The following is a 21,338-nucleotide window of genomic DNA, read 5'->3' on the forward strand; positions in this document are numbered from 1 at the left end:
AGGCAGCCCCTCTGTCCTCTGTTTTCAGACTCTTTTCTTTTTTTCTTTCTCTTCCTCACCTGCTGCCTCACATCTGCGCTGCTCCCAAGTTTCCCAAGGTGAGTCTGTCCATGCGGGCCCAGCCTGGGGCCTGGGCTGCCTGGGTGCCCCACCCCCACCCCACTGCTGCACACACCCCCTCTTTCAGTTAGTCAACTGGTGTCTATTTTTAGCTTTTTATTTTGGAAAGTTTTCCAACATAAACAAACACAGAGGGCTTAGCCTAATGAGTCTCTAAAAAGCCCAAATTCAACAGCTGTCAAATCTCAGCCACTCTTGTCTCACCCGGTACCCCGACATCTCACCCCAGACCTAGCACTGGGGTACTGGTGCCGAAAATTGAGGAAGAATCTGATAAATAAAGAGAAAAAAAACCCAGTTAAGTCACTGAAGCTCCTTTTTGGGCTAAGTTGCCAGCTAATAGGAGAAAAACACTCAAAATTCCAGACCATAATTTTATCCTTGAATATTTCAGTAGGTATCTTTTCTTTTTAAAATTTTATTTTTAGGGAGGGGGAAAGGAACGAGAGAGGGAGAGAAACATCAGTGTGTGGTTGCCTCTCGAGCACCCCCTACTGGGGACCTGGCCAGCAACCCCGGCATGTGCCCTGACTGGGAATCGAACTAATTACCCTTTGGTTCTAAGTCCAGCACTCAATCCACTGAGCCACGCCAGCCAGGGCATGAGTATCTTTTTTTTTTTCTTTAAACATAACCACAGTACCCTTCCATACCCAAATAAATTAGCAATAATTCTCTAGTATCAACAGTGGCCAGTTTTCCCAATGGTCTCATAATTATCACCAATGTTTTAAAGGCTCATAACCCTCAGTCACCGTTGCCTGTGACACCACCATCCAGCTGTAACTGGATGAACACACACATGGTCACTCCCTTCTATATGCAGTCTTCCTCCTGTCTTCCTTCTTCCTCTCCATCTACATGTCCCGGCTGCCCATCACGTCGGGGAGCCTGTCTGGCCCCTTCTTCCCAGGCTCTGCATTGGGAAATCACACCAGGGCCACTTGTGTGCAGGGGTGTGGCTTCAGGGTGTGTTGATAACCTTCCAACCCCCACCATCCACACCCTCCTCTCCTGTATCTCCAGTAACCCCAGGCTCCACAGTTCTCCATCCATCCTTCTGATTTCCATTAAAAAGCCAATGCCCTGGGGGAGAGTGGGACCCCGACTGTGCGAGCCATTTACCTGTCTGTGTGAGTAAGGTCTCCTGAGCAGAGCCCAGTCTGGGGGCAGCTCCCGGAGAAACCCCCGAAGGACGTGGGTGTCTCACCATCTCTCCTCTGCTTCTTCCTCACAGGCTACAAGGAACAGGGCATCCCGCAGCAGCTCTGAGCCCGGCCAGCCACCAGAAGTCCAGGCGGCCCTGTGAGGGCCCCGTCCAGCAGCGGCGGGCACAAGGACCTTGCCTGTTGTCTTCTGCTATTTCCTGGGTTTGGAGTGGACGGGGGGATTTGAAGATATTATTTATTTTGGAAGTGCACCTGCTTTTCTCAGCAGGCTCTGAGGGCTGCCAGTCCCTCCTCTGCTGCATCTAGAAAGCCCTGTGGGCTCAGGCAAGCAGAGCATCTCCAGGGGAGTGCGGAGTGCAGACAGCATGGCTGGAACATTCCTGTTCCCTCCCACCCCACACCTTGCATCCGCAACAGCAAGGGGACACCTGAGTGGTGGGGCCAGGCAGCAGTGTCCCCGTCCAGGTGAGCAGGGGCTCACCAAGGGGCAGGACTGTGGTGGACACTTCCTCTGGGTCCCCAGCCCCTGCCAGAGTGGCCTCCTAGAGGCAGCTCCAGGGTGGCAGTGAAAATACACAGATTCTAGCCCAGAGTGGCAAGGCCTGCTGTGCCCTCAGCTTTGGTGGCAGGGGACACACGGATCCCTAGAGGTGTGACCTAGCCCTGCCCTCCCTTATCACATCCCCCACCTCCTTGCTACTGAAACTTCCAAGCCCAGGGATGTTTGACCTTTGTTTCCCTGAGGGGGCGGCCAGTGGCCCCATTCCTGGGGCCAACTCCACGAATCTCATTCTTACCCAGAATGGCCAAGCCAGCTCTGCATGGGCCCCACCTGGCCGCCTTCCACAGCTCACTGAACACAGTTTCCAGCCCACAGTCCGTTTTCTGAAGTCCTTGCGATGGATGGGCCTCTGAATTCAGAGCTGTTGGGTCTGAGACAGAGAATAGCAGACATGTACCCTACATTTCCTAACACCCCGCAGTCTGGAACAGCGCTCCACCGTCCAACACGTGACACAGGAATGTCTCCAGTTGCAAAGGGACCCTGGGTCCCTTTGAGACACCTCGGTGACTGTTACAGTCAACCCCATGGGGCGCAGGAAGCAGCCCAAGTCGTCCAGGTCACCGCAAGTCACGTATCAGTGTGAAATGAGGAGGGAGAAGCTCCAACATGATGGTGACAAGGCGGACACTTCCATGTCGGGTTTCATTTCCATTCTCACGTAGGAATCGCTAAAATTTTAGTGCGACTGCCTCCGAGCCAAGTTTCCCATCCCACTGGGCTTTGTGCCATGGGGCATGTTCCTCTCTGAGGGGCTGTTCCTGTCGGTCAGGGGCTCAGTCAGAGTTCGGCCAGGGCTGGAGAAGCGACCTGTCTGCCCATTTTTTTTCCATGTTGGACAGGGCCCCTGGCTCCATCATGAGCCCCATTGGGGGCCAGTTTGCGTAGACCCTGTTCTTAAACCCGAAGCTGGGGCAGCGGCCCACCCTCCCCGTGCACTGGGCTTTCTAATTAATCAGTGAATTAGATTCGCCGGGGAGGCACACCTGGGGGTCCCTGTGACCTGGAGAGCTTCCTGGTACCCCCCCCAGCCACTCACCCACCCCTGTGCTCCAATTTGGGGCAGGTTCTCTGCTCCTGGCCTGATCTTAGCCAACCGTCACCCCTTAGTTTTGACGAGCATCTCCTCACTGCAGGGGGCTGTGTTGCACACCTGGCATATCTTTGTCTCTTCCCTCCTCCTGTCTTCCGGATGCCAGCCCGGCCTTTGCTGCTGCTTTCACGTTTGGGAGCCGCTGCGTTTTCAAGGCGTGGAATCAGATTTGGTTTGATCAGAAAGCCAGACCCTTTCTCCAGGCCAAGAAGACAGCCGGCGGGCCCCTGGATGCTCTCGAGGAAGCGGCGCCTAAGCTGGGAGCCTCCCCTAGAATCAGATAAAACAGCCTCAGCTGATGGAATAACGGCGCAAGGGCCCAGCCACCCCTCCACAGCTGCCAGCCCACAGCCCTGCCCCCAGCAGCTCCCCGAGTTTGCATAGCCCCCTGAAATAATGACAGGTCTCTGGAGATGGGGGAGGCTCCCCCACAGTGGGAGGGGAGAGTGCTGTTCTCCTGGCTGGGGCTGGGGGTGGCTACTGAGGGGGTAGAGACAGCAATTCATGTCGCATGTTTAGTGACACAATCCAGACACAGGTGGGAATTTTTTTTTGAGTGACAGGTGTCACCATCAGTCCCAGTGTGGAATGGCTTCATACAGGAGGTTGTGTACTTGGAAGGACATCCCCAAACTTCGGAAGACATCAGGCTCAGGAGGAAGCCCCTTTGCAGGCAGCTGCCATGTGGAAAAGACCAGGAGGACCCCGCGGGTCTTGAGCAGCGAGCCTGTGTAGACCGGCACATGGGCAGAATCGGCTCAAATACTGTCAAGTCATCGGCCCACAGTGGCTAGTGCGCCCCCAGCGGTCCGAGCTGACCCCTTGGGCTGTCACATGGCCAGAATTCACTAATTAAACAAGCCCCCGCCAGCTGAAAGCTAGGGGTCTTGGGCCTGCAAGTGCTTGATTGACACCTAACCTTTGGGGACAGAGCTAGGCTTGCCTCAATGGCACAGCACGAAGGTGAAGGTCCAGAAGTCACAGGGCAGGTTTCAGGTTTGGCCTTCCATCAGTCAGAATCCCATGGGACATTCCCTGGCCATGGGTGTTTGGGAGGTCCCAGGGGTGCAGAGAGCTTCATAGTAAAGGAGACAATCCCAGGATTAGAGTGGCAGCTCCCTGCAGCCAGAGTGGAGGGAGCCCTGGAGTAAAAATGAGCCACCGGGGGTTTGGGAGTGTCCTATGGATGCGGAGGCTGCGGGACTGGACCTTAAGCTCTGAGTCTGTCTCAGAGCCAGGACTTCCGGCTGGGAAGGCCCGGGTCCTGCGGCTGGGGCCTCCACCTGGATGCCCTTGAGGGGAGATAAGGAAGAGATATACAGGAAGAAGCCCTCCTTCTGTGGCCCAGACCCATGCGTCAGCCTCAGTGTCAAGGACAGCCTCCCAATGCTGGGAGCTGCCTCAGCACGGCGTGGGGCATTTGGTCTCCTGTGACTGCCCAGACAGGGTGGGTTTATGAGGGCTACTCGGTTGTGCCTGGACCCAGCTCCTCCAGGGCCCCTGGCCTGAGCTGGGGGTGGGGCGGGGCTGTCTGACCCTGGGCTGAGAGCCTGGGCCCCATCAGCTCCCAGGCCACCTCAGGCTTTAGTGACACTGGTTGTTTTTATCTGTCAGTGATGTTGGCAAGGAAAGCCTCCTACACTGTGTAAAATGCTTGGGATGTTTCACTTAAATGTAAATTAACCAGTTGGTGGTTTCGGGCCTTGTTCACCATTATTATTATCCCTCCTTCTCGTGGGTTTGTTTGGAGGGGCTGGACAGGGAGGAGCCCTTTTAAAGCGCCCCCACTGCACTGACCTTCCGAGGGACTATGTGTGACCTTGTGTGTGGGTGGGGGCTCCAGGCTTGGGGAACAGTTTGAAGAGGATGCTGACCGTATGCTATGCACGTCCCCCCTCCTGGAACCCGGGCGGAGGCTGAGCAGCAGCAGGCCTTCCTCCGTGTCCCCTGGCGCTGGCTCACACCTGCGGCCTCCCAGCTTGTTTCGGCTTTCAGCCAGCACTCAGTGGGCACTGATGTGGCCCAAGCGGGTCCTGGGCACAGCCTCGGAGCAACAATCAAAGATACCACTTTCCTGGAGAGCATCCCAGTCCCCAGGCTCCCCAGGTGAAATAGCAAGGCGAGCAGAGGCAGGTGAGGGGACATCCTGTCCCCAAGGACCGACTGGACCCTTCACTGCAAAGATGAGGGGCCAGGATGTCAGGGAAGCGAGGCTGAGGTCGGCCCAAGAGGGTGGGCGTCACTCGGGGTCCTGTGTTTTTGTCAGTTTTCTTCCTGTTAGATTCTTAGAGCTTCAAAAGGTTCATGGGATCCAGAGATGTGTAAGCTCAGGCTCTGAATCCACCCAAATCCCATGAGATAGGCTGAGCCCCTTTGGGGACAGCCGGGGCAACCCCAACCAGAGTGACCCCAAGTGCTCCCCAAGCTGTGCACGTGAGTTCCAGACTCAGTGCTGTTCATCTCTTCTGCTGCTTCCTGCCTCAGTTTAAACTTCTGTAGGTTGGGAACAAGGAGGGGCCTGGGCAGTCATTATTTTTCCCATTTCTATAAGAGCGAGGGGCTGGGAGGGGCCAATCCAGTGGAGAGAGAGGGACAGGGACAGGGACTGGGACAGGGAGCGGCTGTTGTCTCCTGTGGAGGTCTTGTGGACTCCGGCTGGCAGTCCTGCCACTGGAACTCTTTGTAGTGAAACAGAAACATTGGCCCACAGTTCCGCTCGCTCCTCCTGACCCTGTCCCACTTGGGTCCCACTTGTATGTGTCTCAGTTCCTGGCACAAGTTGTCTCTTGCTTTGATTTTGCTGGAACTCTCTGTCCCCAGCCCCTCTCCCCTCCTCCTGCCTGGATTTGCCAAAATGCCAGCCACGCCAGCTGGTCCGGACTCCACAGTACCCCCCATTGCACTTTCACCCCTAAACGGGCAGAGCACAGACACACACTCACACGCACGCACACGAGCTCACTCTGCAGCCCCTGAGTGCCGGGTGGGGGCCGGACAGGGTCTGATGGGAGGCTTGGGATTGGGGCTTCACATCTCCAAAGGGGGCCTGGCCCCCCCAGGAGCCACCTTCCTCCAGCCCGGCCTCTGGCTGTTGGCACTTACTGCATTTGTCACTCCCACCCAGGGGCCCAGATTTGCACATTGTCCTCTCTCCAGGACACCTGGTTTTGGAACCCTTCTTCCCAGGCCCATGGGCTCAGCATTGAACCCCGCCCCACCCACACCCCAGCTTGGCCTTCGGTGGGAGGTGAGTCTGCTCAGAGAACAGGGGGACAGTGGTTGTTTTCTGGGGTCTCCCTGAGCTGCAGACAAGCCTCTCATCTGAGGCCCTTTTCTGTTCCCACACCCCTCCCACCTGCCCAATACAGGGACCAGTGAGGCGAGGAGGGGGCAGGGTCATGTCCACAGTGCTCTCTGGGTTAGTGCTGGGTGCATGTTCCGAGGGGGCCAGGGTGGTGTTGGCTGTAATGGGCTGGCGCCCTGTGGGAGCCCTTGGCAGGCCATGTTCACTGGCTAAGTTCCGTGCCGTTGCACATGGTGCCGTGTTTTTTAAACAACATACATAAAAACGAGACCGGTTCTGTGCGTACACGGGTGAGTGTTGTGCCGTGAACTGCAGTGTTTCCACACCGTGACCGGCTGTGTTTGGGTCCCAGTGTCTGCCGTTACGTGAATCACTGTACACTTCTAGTGTCCCCTGACGGGACTGTGCTCTCTGATCCCCCAAGGCTTCCTTGACTCAATTCTACCCAGACCCCCTGGGAGCTGACCCGCCCCACCACCAGCTCTCCCTGGGATCCAGTCCGGCCAAGCAGCTTTTCCCACACCCCCAGTTCCTGGAGCCTTTTCAGTTCCAAGAGAGGAAGAAACCTCCAGTGTCAGGGGCTTAGGGAAGCCTTCAGACTTGCCCCGGTCCAAAGCCTGCAGCCTGGACCCAGGCCTGCTGACAGCTTAGCTTTCCCAGTGCCCTCAGGACCAAGTCCTGGCAGACTCACCGCTGCTACTGGGGCCCCCACGGTGCCCCACGGGCGCTCAGCAGGGTTCCCGGTTCTTCCACATTCTGCCAGCTTTGAAATCATAACTCAAGCACCATTACTGTACATGTAATGAAAAAACACCAAGTATGACAATAAGAACCCTGTACAGACCTCCATGTACATATTTCTACCCACACACACGTTCCTCTCATGAATATATAAAGCATGGCATCTCTGGCATTCCAAGTTTGTGTTTGTGTTTTTTTTTTAATCCTGGAAATATGGTTTTGGAAACCTTTTCTTCCTTTCCCCCTTTTCTATGTAATAAACATTCATGTGACCTTTCGGGTGGCTTCTCCAATCTCTGTGTCCTCTCATCTTTATAATTGAACAGATCTCTGATAGGTTCTTAACGGACTCCCTCCCCCTCTCTTAGCAGCATTTCCTATTGCTGTCTTTTCTGTTAGGAACATTGCCTTTCCCCACGGTGGGCCTTGCCTTCATTTAGATCTTCTCCACACCCCTCTTCTCCTGGGGCGCTTGTACGAGCTGCTCCTCCGGAAATCTGCACATTAACCTGAGCATCGGGACCCAGGCTGGGCTTATGAAGAATAAGTGTACAGATGAAACTCATTTCCTTGTCCTGAGTGCCTGACGGGTTGATGAGGCAAGTGTGTACGGCGCACACAGTTGTTAAAGTCTCCCGAGTAAACAAGAAGCCGGGTAAGAGTGATTAGGAGAACTTATACCTAGCCGTTTGGTTCTAACAAGGGACTGGCTGGACTGATGTTCCCTTGGAGGGAATTGGCAGGGCGTAGCGCGCGGCCCAGCCAACATCTTCCTTAATGATTGGTTGAAGGCGAGACAGCTTGTCCAATTTGTGGACGAAGAGAACCAGATGTATGAGAACGCATCAGAATTCAAAAAGCTCTTGACAGGCAGAGGCAATCTAATAAGAGGAAATCTAATAACCAAATCTAATAGTTAAATCAAATAGGAGTGCTTGGGATTTAGAATCCTCCACGCTTCTTCTCACACCCAGGGAGTTATGGATGGGCTACTCCGTGTCCATCAGCCCATGATGTGGTCGACAGAACAGATCCTTTGCTTTCGGATGCATCAGGAGCAGCAGGCTGGGGTCTCGAAGGAGGCCACATCTGCAGCCTTGTATTCAGCTCTGGGTGCTGTGTGGGGGTCGAGTCTCACACTCCAAGGGAAAGGCCCTGCTTCTTGCTGCTTCCTCATGTCAGCCCAGGACCCTTGGGGACGGGCCGTCCCAGCCCACTAACTGGCAGTGTCCTTGTCTGTCTGCTGAGAGACACTGCTGTCTCAAGGGCCTTGATGTGACCTCTGGTCAAAGAGCGAATCACTTCAAAGGATGACCTTCTGGTGAGATTGCACGCTCAACCACAGGAGCCCTTTCAAGGCCCCAGAAGCGGCATCTGTGTTGAGGGTTGACTTTAGTCACTGCTGAAACCAGGACTCAAAGCCCAAGACAGCATAATGGGCCAAGGCTGTCTCAAGGCCGCCTGACACCGCAGGGTGCATTTCTTGATTTTGTGCATCTTCCAAACTCTTCCTGTGCTCACCTTATGCCAGAGGATTCTTTCTGCAGAGGTGTCCGGCTTCAGAGGGGCTGGCGGAAAGGCACAGCAGGAGGTGAAGACAGCATTTCTCTGGAGTCCTGCCCTGGGAGGGGAAGAACCCCCAGGCACACTGGTCTCTCCTCTCCCAGCCCCAGTTCGCTTGTCCTCAGGAAGGGTGACGTGGTAGAGCCAGCCAGTGCCTCTCTGCTGGAGGGTGACAAACAGTGTCCTCCCCACCACCAAAGAGCTTGCTTCAGACCAGGAGGGAAGGGGCCGTGACAAACTCAAAGGCATCTGCTCCCCAGAACTCCCCCAGGCTCTGGGAGAGGTGGGTGCTTGCCTGTGACCAGTCACAGGCAGGGACACATGAAGACGCACAGGGGACAGGAGGTGGGTGGGGTGGGAAGGCCAGGGTTGGGTTTGTGGTGGATCCATTCCGAAGGTGGGCGGCTTTCAGAGACGTGGAGCACACATCTGGGCAGAGACGGCTCCCGGAGCAAGTGCTCAGCCAGGACGCGCTGTAGTCATTAGTGAGAGGAACACGACTTGCATCGGCCTAGGGCAAGGGAGAAGGACGGAAGGGAGGGGAGAGGAAGGGAAGAAGGAGGGAGGGAGCACTGGTGTGCTGAGACCCTGGCAGCTCCATGAACAGGATGGTGCGTCCCTTCCGCACAGCTCCTCCCCTGCAGCCACACGACTGTCCCTCCATCCCAGGGAGCCCGCGCTCCATGAGATGCTGAAATGGAAAGCTTCGGAAGTGCAGGGTGCCTGCCAGAGACTCATGAGGCCTCCCAGTGACCTACACTGGGAATTACTGAGATGGTCACCTGACCGATAGCAGGAGGAGAAGGGAGGACCTCAAAAGGAAAAAAAATAAAAAGAGGAGACAGCAATGGTTGGTCACGTGGTTCAAGGCTCAGAGGCAGCAGCATGTCCTGGGTTGAGATATCCCCGTGCCTGCCCACTGTCAGGTTTCTGGGAGGCACAGCTTTGCAGCGGCTCCTGTGGCCTGTGGCCTGAATGTCTTTGTGATAAACCTGGAGACCTGAATGGCCCCTGGTTTATGCCTTTTCCGCCCACCATCAATGGCAGAGTTCAGGTCCCTGGGAGGGACAGCTCTTCGGAAAGTGATTAGAGCAGGAGCCTGCAGCTGTGTCTCAAGTCTGAGCAGTGGATATTTATATTTTTACCCAAAATAGCTCCGTTTTAAAAACAACAACTCTAGAAAGCAAAGAAACTTTTAAAACTTGGAATGTCGGCGGTGGGGGAAATAAGCACTTTCCAGACACTTCGAAGTTGTTCCTGTCTCCTGAGGTTCCAGGATGGGAGGGGAGCCCAGAAGTCTGGGATGGAGGATTCGCCTCCACTGCTGGCTTCTGGGAAACGTGGAACACATCCAGAATCTTCGGAAGAAGTTGAAGTGGTGAGGTGTGGATTTTATGACAAAGAAATCAGCATTGTTGCTTTGAGCCTCCTGTTACTCCGCAGGGCTGTGTCCCTGGTGTCAGTACCTGCTCTCTGTCCCTGAGTGGAACGCAGCCCCCTCCCCTCCCCCATCAAGCACTCCCTGGCTCCCCAGGCCCAGCTCGGGTCCACCAGGGCCATCTTGTTCGCTCTACTCTCCACCCTGTTCCGGGGGCCAGCTTCTCCCCCTGCTCCACCCATGCGATTCTGGGGGCACCCACCAATCACAGAAGTGCCCCGCCCCCCACCACAGCCAGGCCAATAGCAGGGTCCCCTTGTGGAGCTAACCTGCAGTTGTGGGACTTTCCCTGAGATCTTTCTAACTCTACCCCCAGGAAAGTTATTTTCCTCCTTGGCCTGGAGGCTGTAGTGCAGAAGCCTGAAGCTACCCAGGACCAAGGTTCCCACCTCACGGGCACAGGAGGATGGCAGGAGACAGGGGCACACAGAGGAAGCAGAAATGAGAGGGAGGGAGGATGTCGTTCCCATCACCCCCCCGGCCACAGCTGGCAAGCCCTCCAGGCTGCTTCTTCCATCCCTCTCTCCTTGCTTTCCACACACCTGTTCAAGAGGAGCTTCTCTCACTGAGAGCAAGAAAAAATCCTAAATGTTTGCTCCCAAGACCTCCTCTGACTTACTGTCTTCACTCTTCTTCCAACCAGGACCAATAGCCACCAAGGACTGAGCTTCTGCAAAGTGCCAGACACAGACCAGATCTTTGCATCTGTGACACACGTACACACACACACACACAGACGTGCATGCATGCATGCATGCACACACATGAGCGCACGCCAGGCCTGGGCACAGGTGTAATTGCTTTCCACATGTGACAAGTGTTTATTCCTTCCAGCCCCATCCTCCCACCTCCCCACTCTCCCTGACCTCTCCTGTCTCAAACGGTACTGGAGAACAGCATTTAAAGAAAAAAAAATGTAGCTGTATATGTGCTCAATGATTTCAATTAAAACTGTTTCTAATATAAAAAGTTGCAGAAAAGGTTAACATACACGTGCCCTTTCTCTTCCCATCAACCCCAGGTGAGGCAGAGCCTTGGGGACCCTTGGCAAGGCGCCTCAGCTTGCTGGGACTTAGCTGGTCCATGAGGGCCAGTTAAGGGAAACGGAGCCTGAAGTCTCAATACCTCTATTTAAGAGTCTCCTTTCTGAGCCCTTGAGAACACTGAACCTGAGGCTGGCGTTCTGATTCGGATTCTTGACTCAGCCAGGGTCCTCTGTCCAGCCGGCAAAATGCTCCGCACGGCAAGACCAAAGGCCCAAGTCACTTCACAGAAGGAACAAGGTTTCTCAGACATGAAACTCTCCCCCAAATAGTGCCATCTCCTGTCTGACTTTTGTTCTCCTTGTGCCACCCCTGGCTCTGTTCCAGGCAAATTCACTGCGTGGGAAAGTGCAATTAGAAGCAACGAGTTGCTGATTGATATGAAGCACACCTGTATATGGGCCCCCTCTGCCCACCTCCACCTTCTGTCTAAAATGGAAAACATTTTCTGCGGAATCCTCCTGTACCTAGTATAGAAGCAGCCTTTATTTCCATTGGCTTCCTGCCTATCTGAAACGTTGGTAACTTAGCCATGCAAATAAGCACAAGCCAACAGGCCTAGGAGCTCCAAAAATGTCATCTGGACCTGAAAGAAGCTCGACAGAGAGAGAGCAAACAGATGAACAGCCAAGTCTCAGGAAGGGGTGGCGACGCTTTGGTGGCCTGGCAAGGATTTCCGAAATGGCTCGCAATTTCAGAGAAAGCAGTTCACTTACAGGCCTGGTTCTTTGTTGTGAGGCCCAAGAGGCATTGTTCAAGGAGGCCAAATGGCGGCCTGGAGTCCCATGGCCCCAGGGCGGGAGGTCACTGGGTGGGAGGGTGCGTCTGGAAGCATCGCAGAGGTGGAAAATGCCGCGCTCGCCAAGGTGCACAGTGGGAGGACAGATGTGGCTGCAGATCGCTGGCCTCACCTGCTGCCCTGGCCTGGAGGGCCAGCTGTGCAAGACTGCCCAGGGCGTGTGGCCCGCCGCATGCTGGTGGACTTCAGCTACAGCTATAAAATACCTTCACGCCAACACCAGGTTGACACATGGCACCGACCGTGATGCTGGGTTTCCGGAAATAATAACCGTGTTTAAGGATTCTTAAGATAACACGCATACGCCTTCTGGAGGCGACACAGAGCAGACAAAGGGTGAATGGTGACACGCAAGGACGAGATGCGGAAGGAAGTACTCCCAGCCTCTGACAATGCCTGTGGCTGGTTTTTCTCTTCTTCATGGTCCAGGCTTTTAAAATTCATTTAGGGGGGGTCCATTGATTTTTTACAAAGATTTTATTTATTTATTTTTAGACAGAGGGGAAGGGAAGGAGAAAGAGAGAGAGAGAAACATCAATGTGTGGTAGCCTCTCATGTGCCCCCTACTGGGGACCTGGCCCACAGCCCAGCGTGTGCCCTGTGCCCTGACTGGGAATTGAACCAGGACCCATTCATTGATTTGCAGGCCCACACTCAACCACTGAGCCACACCAGCCAGGGCTCAATTGATTTTTTTAGTTAGGTTTTTTGAGGAGTGATTTACACACAGTAAAATTTACCCTTTATAGTTCTACACACAGTCCCGTGTGCAATTTGTCAAACACACGCAGCTGCAGACCCATGACCACAAACACGACGTGGAAGATGTCCTTCGGACCAAAGACTTTCCTGGCTTCCCTCTCTATTCAAACCCCATTGCGGGGAGGGTTATCCCTGGGGGGTGTAAGACTGGTTCCGAATTTGAAAGTTAATCAGTGCAATTCATCATATCAACAGATTGTCAGGCCAAAGATGTAGCTGGGCTGGGAAAAGTCATGAAAGGAAAGGTACTCTCTTTCCCCCAGCATTCCTGGGGGGCAGGCAGGGGAGGAGGCTTGCTGAGCAAGGGGGCTTCCAGACCAGTAAGTTAAATGACCTTCTTACCTACTTTCTTTGTTTCAGTACCTTGTAGTGCACATGACTGTCCAGAAGGGGGCAGCCTCCCTCGACGGGGTCCCCTATCTCTAGCTTTCTCTCCAGCACCTGTTCTCAGAAAGCAAGACTAAAACTGCGCATTATTTTTCCCCCCATGGAAATTAAACAGGGCTGCTGGCGACAGCAAATTGTCTCAGCCTGATACCGTGTGCCCATGATTGCAGAAACTATTTTTAAAATAACCCAAATACATGTTGCCACATAGAAAGCCGCAGACATTAGCATTGCATCCCACCCCCACCTTCACACCCCAACACTGCTTTACTCATTCACAAGGTTGGAAGAAGTCAGGGGAGGGACGGTGGAGCTGGAAACAGTCTGTGATGTTAGTTAGCAAGAGGGGGCACTGTGACAGGCTGAATGTTTGTGGTCCCCGCCCCCTTGCCCCCAAATGTCCATGTTGAAGCCCTAACCCCCAAAGTGATGGTGTTTGCAGATGGGGCCGGTGAGGGCCTGAAAAAGGTTACGTGAGGTCATAAAGATGGGGCCCTAATTGGGTAGGGCTGGTGCCCTTAGGAGTCGAAGGAAGGACACCAGGGTTTATCTCTCTGCTGCGGGAAGACACCAGGAGAAAGTGGCCATCTGCAACCAGAAAGAGGGTGTCACCAGAAACCAAACCCCGCCAGAGCTCAATCTCAGGCTTCCAGCCTCCAGAACTGTGAGAAGTACATTTCTGTTGTTCGAGCCACCTGCCTGTGGTCTGTTGTTAAGGCAGCCCAAGTGACCCGAGACAGGCACCTACTCAGGGAAGCACTTCCCTTTTTTATGTTATTGCTGTTAGCATCATAGCAAACCAGTGTTTTGGTTGGTGTAAAAAATACCTGCAAGCCCTCACATCTTGCTCCAGGGTGAAATTCCTCTTCTCAGCTCATTTGGCATTCCCTTCCGCACTTCTCTGTTGAATTTGTCACCTCAGGCCTGCGCAGGGGGTGCACTAAATGCCAGGAGCAGGCCACAGCTGTCACAGCACAGAGAGAAAAATGACAGGCACGCTGTGTCTGGGTGTTCGCTAGCACCAGGATGCGGTTTCTGCTTTTCCGTGGAAGGGTAGGTGAGCCAGCCTGCGAGCTGGCAAGTGAGCTTGGTTCTGCAGTCTGTTGCAGGGCGGGTTGGGGGTGGGGGCGGGGGCAGGGGGCGGGAGGGAAGAGAGAGTCTGGGTGTCTGGGTGTCACCCGGCTCTGAGGGAACAGAGGCCTGCGTGGGCTGTACTTCCCTGCAGGGTCACACGGAGCCGAGAACACATTGTGCCAGACAGTTCCCGATCCAGGGTCCCACCCCACCCCGGCACCCCCACACTGGCTGTTGGTGTTGGGGGCCAGAGCCAAGGCCTGGGCTCTGCAGCCCCGCCCCCACTCCCAGGAGAGGGCCATGGTTGGGATCAGCATCCCCAGGGCCTGGGTAGGTTTATAGTCACCAAAACCAGGACTCAGGGCTTCACACCAGGCTGTCCCAAGAGTCCTGGGAGGCTCTTAAGAAGACTCAGTTGTTCAGGGGCTGGAAAGATCTTGAGCCTTGGTTCAGAGCCTGGGGTGGTTGCTTACCAGCTGTGTGATCTTAGGTAAGTTACTCACCCTCTCTATGCCTCTGCTTTCTTACATACCAAATGAGGCTAACAAAGCTCACTTGACGGGAGTTTTTATAAGGATTAAACTCCTTAGCCTTAAGTCACCTGGTGCGTGGCCTGGCAGGTCATAATTCTTCATCAGCGGTTGCCATAATTCTAAGGCAGGGGTTGGGACACTTTTCTATAAAAGGCCAGAGAGTAAATGTGTCAGGCTTTGCAGCTGGTGGTCCCTGGCAACTCCTCTACTCTGCTATTTTAGTCGAAAGCAGCCACGGAAATGACTGTGGTTGTTCCCAATAAAGCTCTATTTAAAACACAGGTGGGTCCTAGTTCTAAGGTGGTTCAGAAAGCTGGACGGTTCAGGGAGGGGAAAGAGGGGGCAGAGGTGCTGGGGGAGTGTTGAAGCCTTGAAGCATTGTCAGTCAGCCGTGCAAGTGGGCCCAGAAGGCTGGGAAGAGGAGTCTGGGAGAACACAAGGGGCCATGTTTAATGAGCAGGGGCTGCACACGGTTGGGGGTGATTGCAAAGCCTGGGGTTGGGGGGGTACCCACAGAGGAGAGGATTGTGAGGTGCAGAGGGAGTGAGGCTCTTAGGCCACAGGACGAGATTGCAAGGGGAGAGGCCGGGAGCCCATGCCAACTGGGAGTGGTCCCCCTGCCTAGGAAGGGGCGTCTATGCACCGGACCACCGTGGTCGCCGAGGACGCTCAGCCACCCCAGCCAACCAGCGTTTACTAAACATCTGTCACATGCGTGGCACTGCTGGTGCTGCAGAAGCAAGTTACAGTATCAAGTCCTCGCCTTCAGGGACAACAACCCAGTGGAGGAGACGGACCCCAAGTCCCACAGGTGGCTGTGAGCACGGAGGAGACGTGTGACAGAGATGGGGTGGTGCAGCAGAATGGCTGGGGTGGCCTTGCTCCAGCTGGGGGGTCAGAGACCTTTCTACAGTGGCCACATCTGAGCCAAGGCCTAAGGGATGGTGACTGTTCGGGTCCCCAGTGAGCTGTCTGAGGGGAGGCTTGTCTCCTGCTGCTTTGTTGGGGTGCAACCCTAAGTGGAAGTGAGGGGTAAGGCCAGGGAGCCCTGATACAAGGACAGTGACCCAAGTTGGGCCCACTAAGTGTAGCTGGCTGCTCGACCTCACAGGACCATCCTCAGGAAAGCCAGTGAGGCTGCGTCCACCTGTGGGCCGAGAGGTGAAGGCAAGACTGATCGTCCCGTTCTTGTCTGCCATTGGTGCCAGGTGTGTGCCTGGGGCTTTAACTCCCCCGGACTTCCAGGTCACACAGGCATGAGCCTGGGTGGGTCCAGGGCGAGCCTGGTGGGAGCGCACAGAGCCGGTTGCTGGGGAGCGACAGGAGTGAGACACAGATGGGGGAATCTGAAGTTCCCATACTTACTGCGTGATAACCGGAGGGGCACACCCCAGGCAGAAGGGACAGAAGGTGCAAAGGCCTTGCGGCTTTTTTACAACTTTTCAAAATGATAAGGACGTGCCTGTGCCCCAAATACAGAATTCTGCGTGTGAAGACCCCAGTGGCGCAGAGCGGGGAAAGGCCTGCTGGGGAGGGGGTGGCAGGCGACAGTGCATCTTCGAGGAGCTCCTGCTCTCAGCCTTCTTCCCTGTCAGACCAGCCAGACGCCATTCCTCAGGGCGCCAAACCCTCTCTAGGCGGCTGCTTGGTGCCAAGCTCGTGCTGGGTGCCTGAGCCCGGGCAAAGAGAACACAAGCTTGTGCCCTCCCCACGCTCCCCAGGTCGGGAGGGAGACAGAACTGGTTTAGAAGCCCAGGCAGCATCTGGATCTAAGTGCCTGCTTCCCACTTTTATTGCCCAGGCCAAGGGGTTTGACCCTGCAAAGCCTCAGCTTCCCCATCTCTAAAATGGAGATGACACGCCTTGTTTGCTGAGTTGATTTGGGGATAAAAGGGGGTCACAGGCCCTGGCCGGATGGATCAGTTGGTTGGAGTGTTGCCCCATACGCCAAAGGACTGCGGGTTCAGTCGCAGGTCAGGGCACATACCTAGGCTGCAGGTTTGTCCCCAGGCTGGGACGTTTACAGGCGGCAACCCATTGACATTTCTCTCTCACGTCAATGTTCTTCTCCCTCTCTCTCTGGTCAATAAATACATCCTTGGATGAAGATTTAAAAAAGGGGGAGACGACAGATGTGAATCCCACTGCCCCCCAGAAGGCTGTAGGGGCTCTCCCAGCCTGGCGGGGGTGGGGGTGCGGGGAAGGCTTTCTTGGTGGCTGTTCGATGTTCCTGAGCTACGATGCAAAGGTTTTGTGGAGAGGCAGAGAAGACTAGCTTCGAAGGGTGCTTTAAATCCTTTGCAGATTAAAACGTTACCTAATCTGACCCCATTCCTTGGGGTGGGGGGGTGGTCACGATCACCCCAACTCAGTTCTCCAGCTTCCAAAGAGCTCCCCCAGCCCCCACCTCCGAGTCATTTCCCCAGGGCTTGGGTGGAAGGACCACACTGCAGACAGCACCGTGGTCTCCAGGGCCTTTATTCGGGAAGGTACAGAGCGTCTGCAGTCTGACAGGCACTGTGCGGGGTTTGTAACAGTTCAGTTTTCTCCAAGGTGTCGCGGGGAGAGAAGTGCGGAGGGCAGGAGAACCCTCTGGGGAGTCCTCCCCTCCCCTCCAGAACAGAAGGCACTGGCTCAGGGTGAACGCTCTGCTTCCTCCCGGGAAGGGGCCTGGGTTCTGTACACACAAGGGTTGACAGGATGGATGCGGAGAAACTCAAAGCTAAATACAGCTAACGGAGGAAAGAGTCCCCCTGGGGGGGCGGGGAGGGGGGGCACCAGGCTGCCTCCAGGCTCTTTCCACCCAACAAGACAGGAAGTTCAGAAAGAAGGCAGAGCTGTAGAGGAGAAACAGAATCCAGCCTCTCAGTCTTAGTGTTTTGTGCAATTAAAAAAACCAACAAAATAAATATAACTTAAAAACCTCTTACACGACACTAAAGGCAAGTCTGGGACAAGCGGTTGCGAAAACTTCCTCAAAGGCTAAGGAGTACTGAACACCAGGATTGCACGGGGTGGCGGGCGGCGGGGTGGGGAGCGCAAGGACAGGGCAGTACATACGCCCACCCTCCTGGCACCCGCAGGGCCAGGGCCCTAGGAGGCCCTGCTGGACGGGGACTGGGTGGGGAAGGCCTTTCAGGCAGCTTCAGCTGGGGTTTTAGAAAATTCCATTCCAGGATCCATACAAGGAGGGTGAAAGGTCAAAGGGGGAAAGGGTAGAGAGAGTAGGTGTGGAAGAAGGGAACTAGCTCAGTAAATACAAAACCCGAAACCCTAAGTAATAGAATAACCCTAAAAAGATGCCACTTTATGCCACTTTCACATATAAATGTAACCCCAAAGCAAAGAATTGCCAGTAAGAAGCCCCATGGGTCTCCTTTCATAAACAAATCATTTGCTTATTAGCACATCGTTTGCAAACAACTGGTGCTTGCTTAAAGTGCTGGTTTGTTCTCTGTAAGTAGGTGAAGCTGGTCCCGGGTGATCTTTGTTCATAGCGTTGATTCGCTTTAGCGAACTGTTTTCATAGATAGGAGGAAGGTAGCTTTTGGACAGCCCACAGTCATGGGACCTTGATGTCTAAATTAACGACATCCCTTCCTTTGGGGAGCTGCCCACGGACCACCGGGGTGGGGTCCCTCTAGCCCACGGGTGCCTACAGCTCCCTGGCTCCTGCCTTCCAGGGTCACATGCTGTCACATGGTCTCCCGTGCTCTGCAGGGGCGGGGCTGTGACCTTTAGCAAGTCAGCCCGCATAGGAGGTCACCACTGTTTTGAACAAGAGCCAGGAAGTTGAAACGTGATTTCCTTTCAAAAGTCTGAACTTACACATCCTTGTGTCCCACCCTCCGCCCCCACCAACCGTCACTCACCCAGCATGAAAGGGGAAACACGAGTGTCACATGGGCGAGTTGACAGTTCCCCCAGACCCTGGGGTGACAGGGAGGTGGCCTAGGAAGCCTTCTCTCCGGATTGGTCCCCCTAGGCACACACCTGGGCACACACTGTCTCCACAGTGTCCCTGAAGCAGCTCCCTATGGAGCAACTGGCCCCAGTGCCTGCTGGCCTGGTCCCCACTCTCCTCCAACGACAAAGGGGGGACCTCTGGAGGCACCGCTCCAAGTGGTCATAGCTGGAATCCTGTCTTTAAAAGTCATGCAAATTCTACATTCCTCTCAATAACACAGACTTACTTGCTTTACAGTGAGAGTAAGGCTTACAACTGGTTCCCCAGGAATCTTCGAGCAACCTAGAGGCTCCAAGTGGAGAGGCCTGGAGATCCCCAGTGCCCACCACGTACCCTGGAAACTGCCCACGCCATATTGGGAAACACGGGCCTGACCCCTTCAGGCCGTAAGACTTATCTCAGGGGAAAACCTGAGGCCAGGAAGCCAGCCTCCTCCTGCGTCCTCCCTGCCCAGCGCTTGCCTGAAGCCCTGCCTATACCTGCTGGGGACTCTGGGCCTCAAGTGCCAGCAGGGCAACTGAGTGTCACCAGGGAAGTGGGAGAGATGGGGATGCATGGGAGGAGTGTCCCATGTAGGTTGTCTCTCTCACATTGGGGGCTGCCTGTGCCCCGGCCCCCTCCACATACAGCCCCTGGTCTTGTCACAGCAAGGCCCAGGTGGGGCATGGGAGGCACAGTGGCTCGGGGCAGGGGTGGGGGTGGTGGCTGCAGCCCTGGCAGCTCAGGTTTGCAGAGGGCCTCTGAATTTGAGGGTGATGGTTAAGATGAAAGGCCATGGCTCATGCCCGTGCCCACAGGGGAGGCCAGCGTCAGAGAGCACAGCCAGGTAGGCTCTGGCCTCTTCCCGGCTCCCTCCCGGGTCTGGGCCAAAGCTGGAAATTTCCAACACCAGACCCTAAAGGGTCCATAAAGGCCAGCATGCATCTCTGGACCACCTGGGCTGCTAAATCAGGGGGTGCTCTGCTCGTGGCGGACATGCGGTACCCAGGGATTCTGTGCCCGAACTATGAGAAAGCCTGGTTCCATGCACCTGCTGGAACGTGGGCTCTTACACAGCACCTCTTCACTAGGCTGGGAGGATGGGGCAGAAACAGGCTGTGTTGGGCAGTGGCGCTGACAGCACTGGCCAGCAGGGGGCAGCAGGCCCCCACAGGGAGCCCACCCAGAGGCTCGTACAGGACTCCAGGGCCACCTGAGCCTCCACCCAGATCTAAACCCAGCTAACCTCCCCGGCAGGCATCAGAGCCTGCTCACGCACTGCTCTTCTAGGAGACCCTATGTACAGAGAGAAGTGGAAGCCCCAGTGCTAAAGCCCTTCGGTCAGGAAGATAACTAGAAAGTCTCCTCTCCTCTTCTACAAAGTGTCTTGTAGTGCAGTTTGGGAGGGTCAGTTCTGGGGCTTGCACCCAGGTAGATGTGAAAGAAGAATTGAGAAGGAGAAGGGAAGAAAAGGGGGACGGAGGAGGCCAGGGCGGGGTACAGTGGGCCCAGGCGGCCGCAGGCTAGGGGGCGCCTGGGCCTTGGCACATTTCGGACAGGATGTCAACAAGGTTGTTCAGGCCCGAGAGGTAGCCGTCCTCCCGGTTGCCTTCCTGCCAGGGGACGTCGTGCTGCAGGGTCTGGCCCTCGGGCAGGGGCGTGGTTTTCCCAAAGTCGATCATCCACACCTTGGCCTGTTCCTTCTTGTCGTGGATGAAGAGGAGGGAGCTGCCGATGACCTGCAGGGGAGTGGGGCGATGAGGAGGGGGCTGCCCGGGCCCCTGCCCCCACCCACCACACAGCAACCTGGCTCCTGAGGGGACCTGGAAAAAACCCTGAGGCCTGACCTGAATGAGATGGGGAGAAGTCACTCCGGGGAAGCCAGGAGCCTGCTGATCTGCCCCCCTTTCTCACCTGGGTGGCAGAGCCCATGGAGAGTGGCCATGGGTGGGTGGGGGGGGGCGGGCAGAAGACATCAGGTTCCAGAATAGCAGCTGCCCTTCTGTGGGGGCAGTGGCAGGGAGGAAGTCCCGGAGGCACATGGCTGACCCACTCCTCCCCACTCTGAGCTCTAGTTGGCACACTTTCCACTATTTCAGACCACAGCTACACCTTGGCTGGGAGGGAGAACGAGGAGGGTGTGACCCCAGGTCTCAGGCAGGACAGTCCCAAGTGGTCAGTCACCTCAGGGCTCCTGGCACAGATGTGTTACGACTTGGGTCCTGCACGAGGCCAAGGGCCTGATCCCAGAGGACCTGCCTCTGGTTGTAATCATTCTGAAAATGCCCGTTGGGCTTTCGGAGCAGGCAGACTTGTTGGCGAGGGAGGCTTGCTCACAGCTCCGGTGACAGGCCCAAAGGGCATGGCCTGCCACAGCGGGCACAGCCCTCTGCCTGGAATGGCAACAGCCCGACACCCACCTCGTGGCTCTTGAAGAAGGGAGAAACTTCGAGGGTGGCCCGAATGTCCTTCAGCCGGTCCCGGTAGGCGATCTGGGAATAGAAGGGTGACCAGATTTTTAAACATTTGGGACTGGGGGCGGTGGGGGGTTTTAAGGGCAGTTTGGCCTATTAGAGTCCCTGAGAGTCAGGGGGAGGGAGCCTTCGCCCTGACAACGCACTCCAGCTTCCTCATCTAGAAGTGAAGTGACTGAGGCCCCAGGAGGCAGGGCGGCCAGGCTCCTGGTCCCCTGCCCTGTTTAGTTCACACTGCTCCGTGAGCAGAGGGGTGGGGGTGGGGGGCCAATTCCCAAGCATCTGTGCAGCCTCCAGGAGCTCCTCCCACGAGGGTTAAGTTTATTCTGG

The 21,338-nt window shown here is 55.5% G+C and overlaps 2 protein-coding genes across 2 annotated transcripts in view; one reads left to right on the forward strand and one right to left on the reverse strand.

The window, feature by feature from the left end:
* Nucleotides 1-7,167, forward strand: part of STUM (stum, mechanosensory transduction mediator homolog) — a 46,205-nt gene extending 39,038 nt beyond the window's left edge. The window contains exon 3 of the mRNA XM_024576083.3: nt 1,358-7,167. Coding sequence (XP_024431851.1) covers nt 1,358-1,392 — 35 coding nt within the window. The 3' untranslated portion in view covers nt 1,393-7,167. The remainder of the gene's footprint in view (nt 1-1,357) is intronic.
* A 9,883-nt stretch (nt 7,168-17,050) lies between these two features.
* Nucleotides 17,051-21,338, reverse strand: part of ITPKB (inositol-trisphosphate 3-kinase B) — a 94,234-nt gene continuing 89,946 nt past the window's right edge. Inside the window, exons 7-8 of the mRNA XM_024575988.4 lie at nt 20,955-21,026; nt 17,051-20,273 (exon numbers count right to left, since the gene is read on the reverse strand). Coding sequence (XP_024431756.2) covers nt 20,058-20,273; nt 20,955-21,026 — 288 coding nt within the window. The 3' untranslated portion in view covers nt 17,051-20,057. The remainder of the gene's footprint in view (nt 20,274-20,954; nt 21,027-21,338) is intronic.

Source organism: Desmodus rotundus, chromosome 10 (genome assembly GCF_022682495.2).
Source record: "Desmodus rotundus isolate HL8 chromosome 10, HLdesRot8A.1, whole genome shotgun sequence".
NCBI classification, from domain to species: Eukaryota; Metazoa; Chordata; class Mammalia; order Chiroptera; family Phyllostomidae; genus Desmodus; species Desmodus rotundus.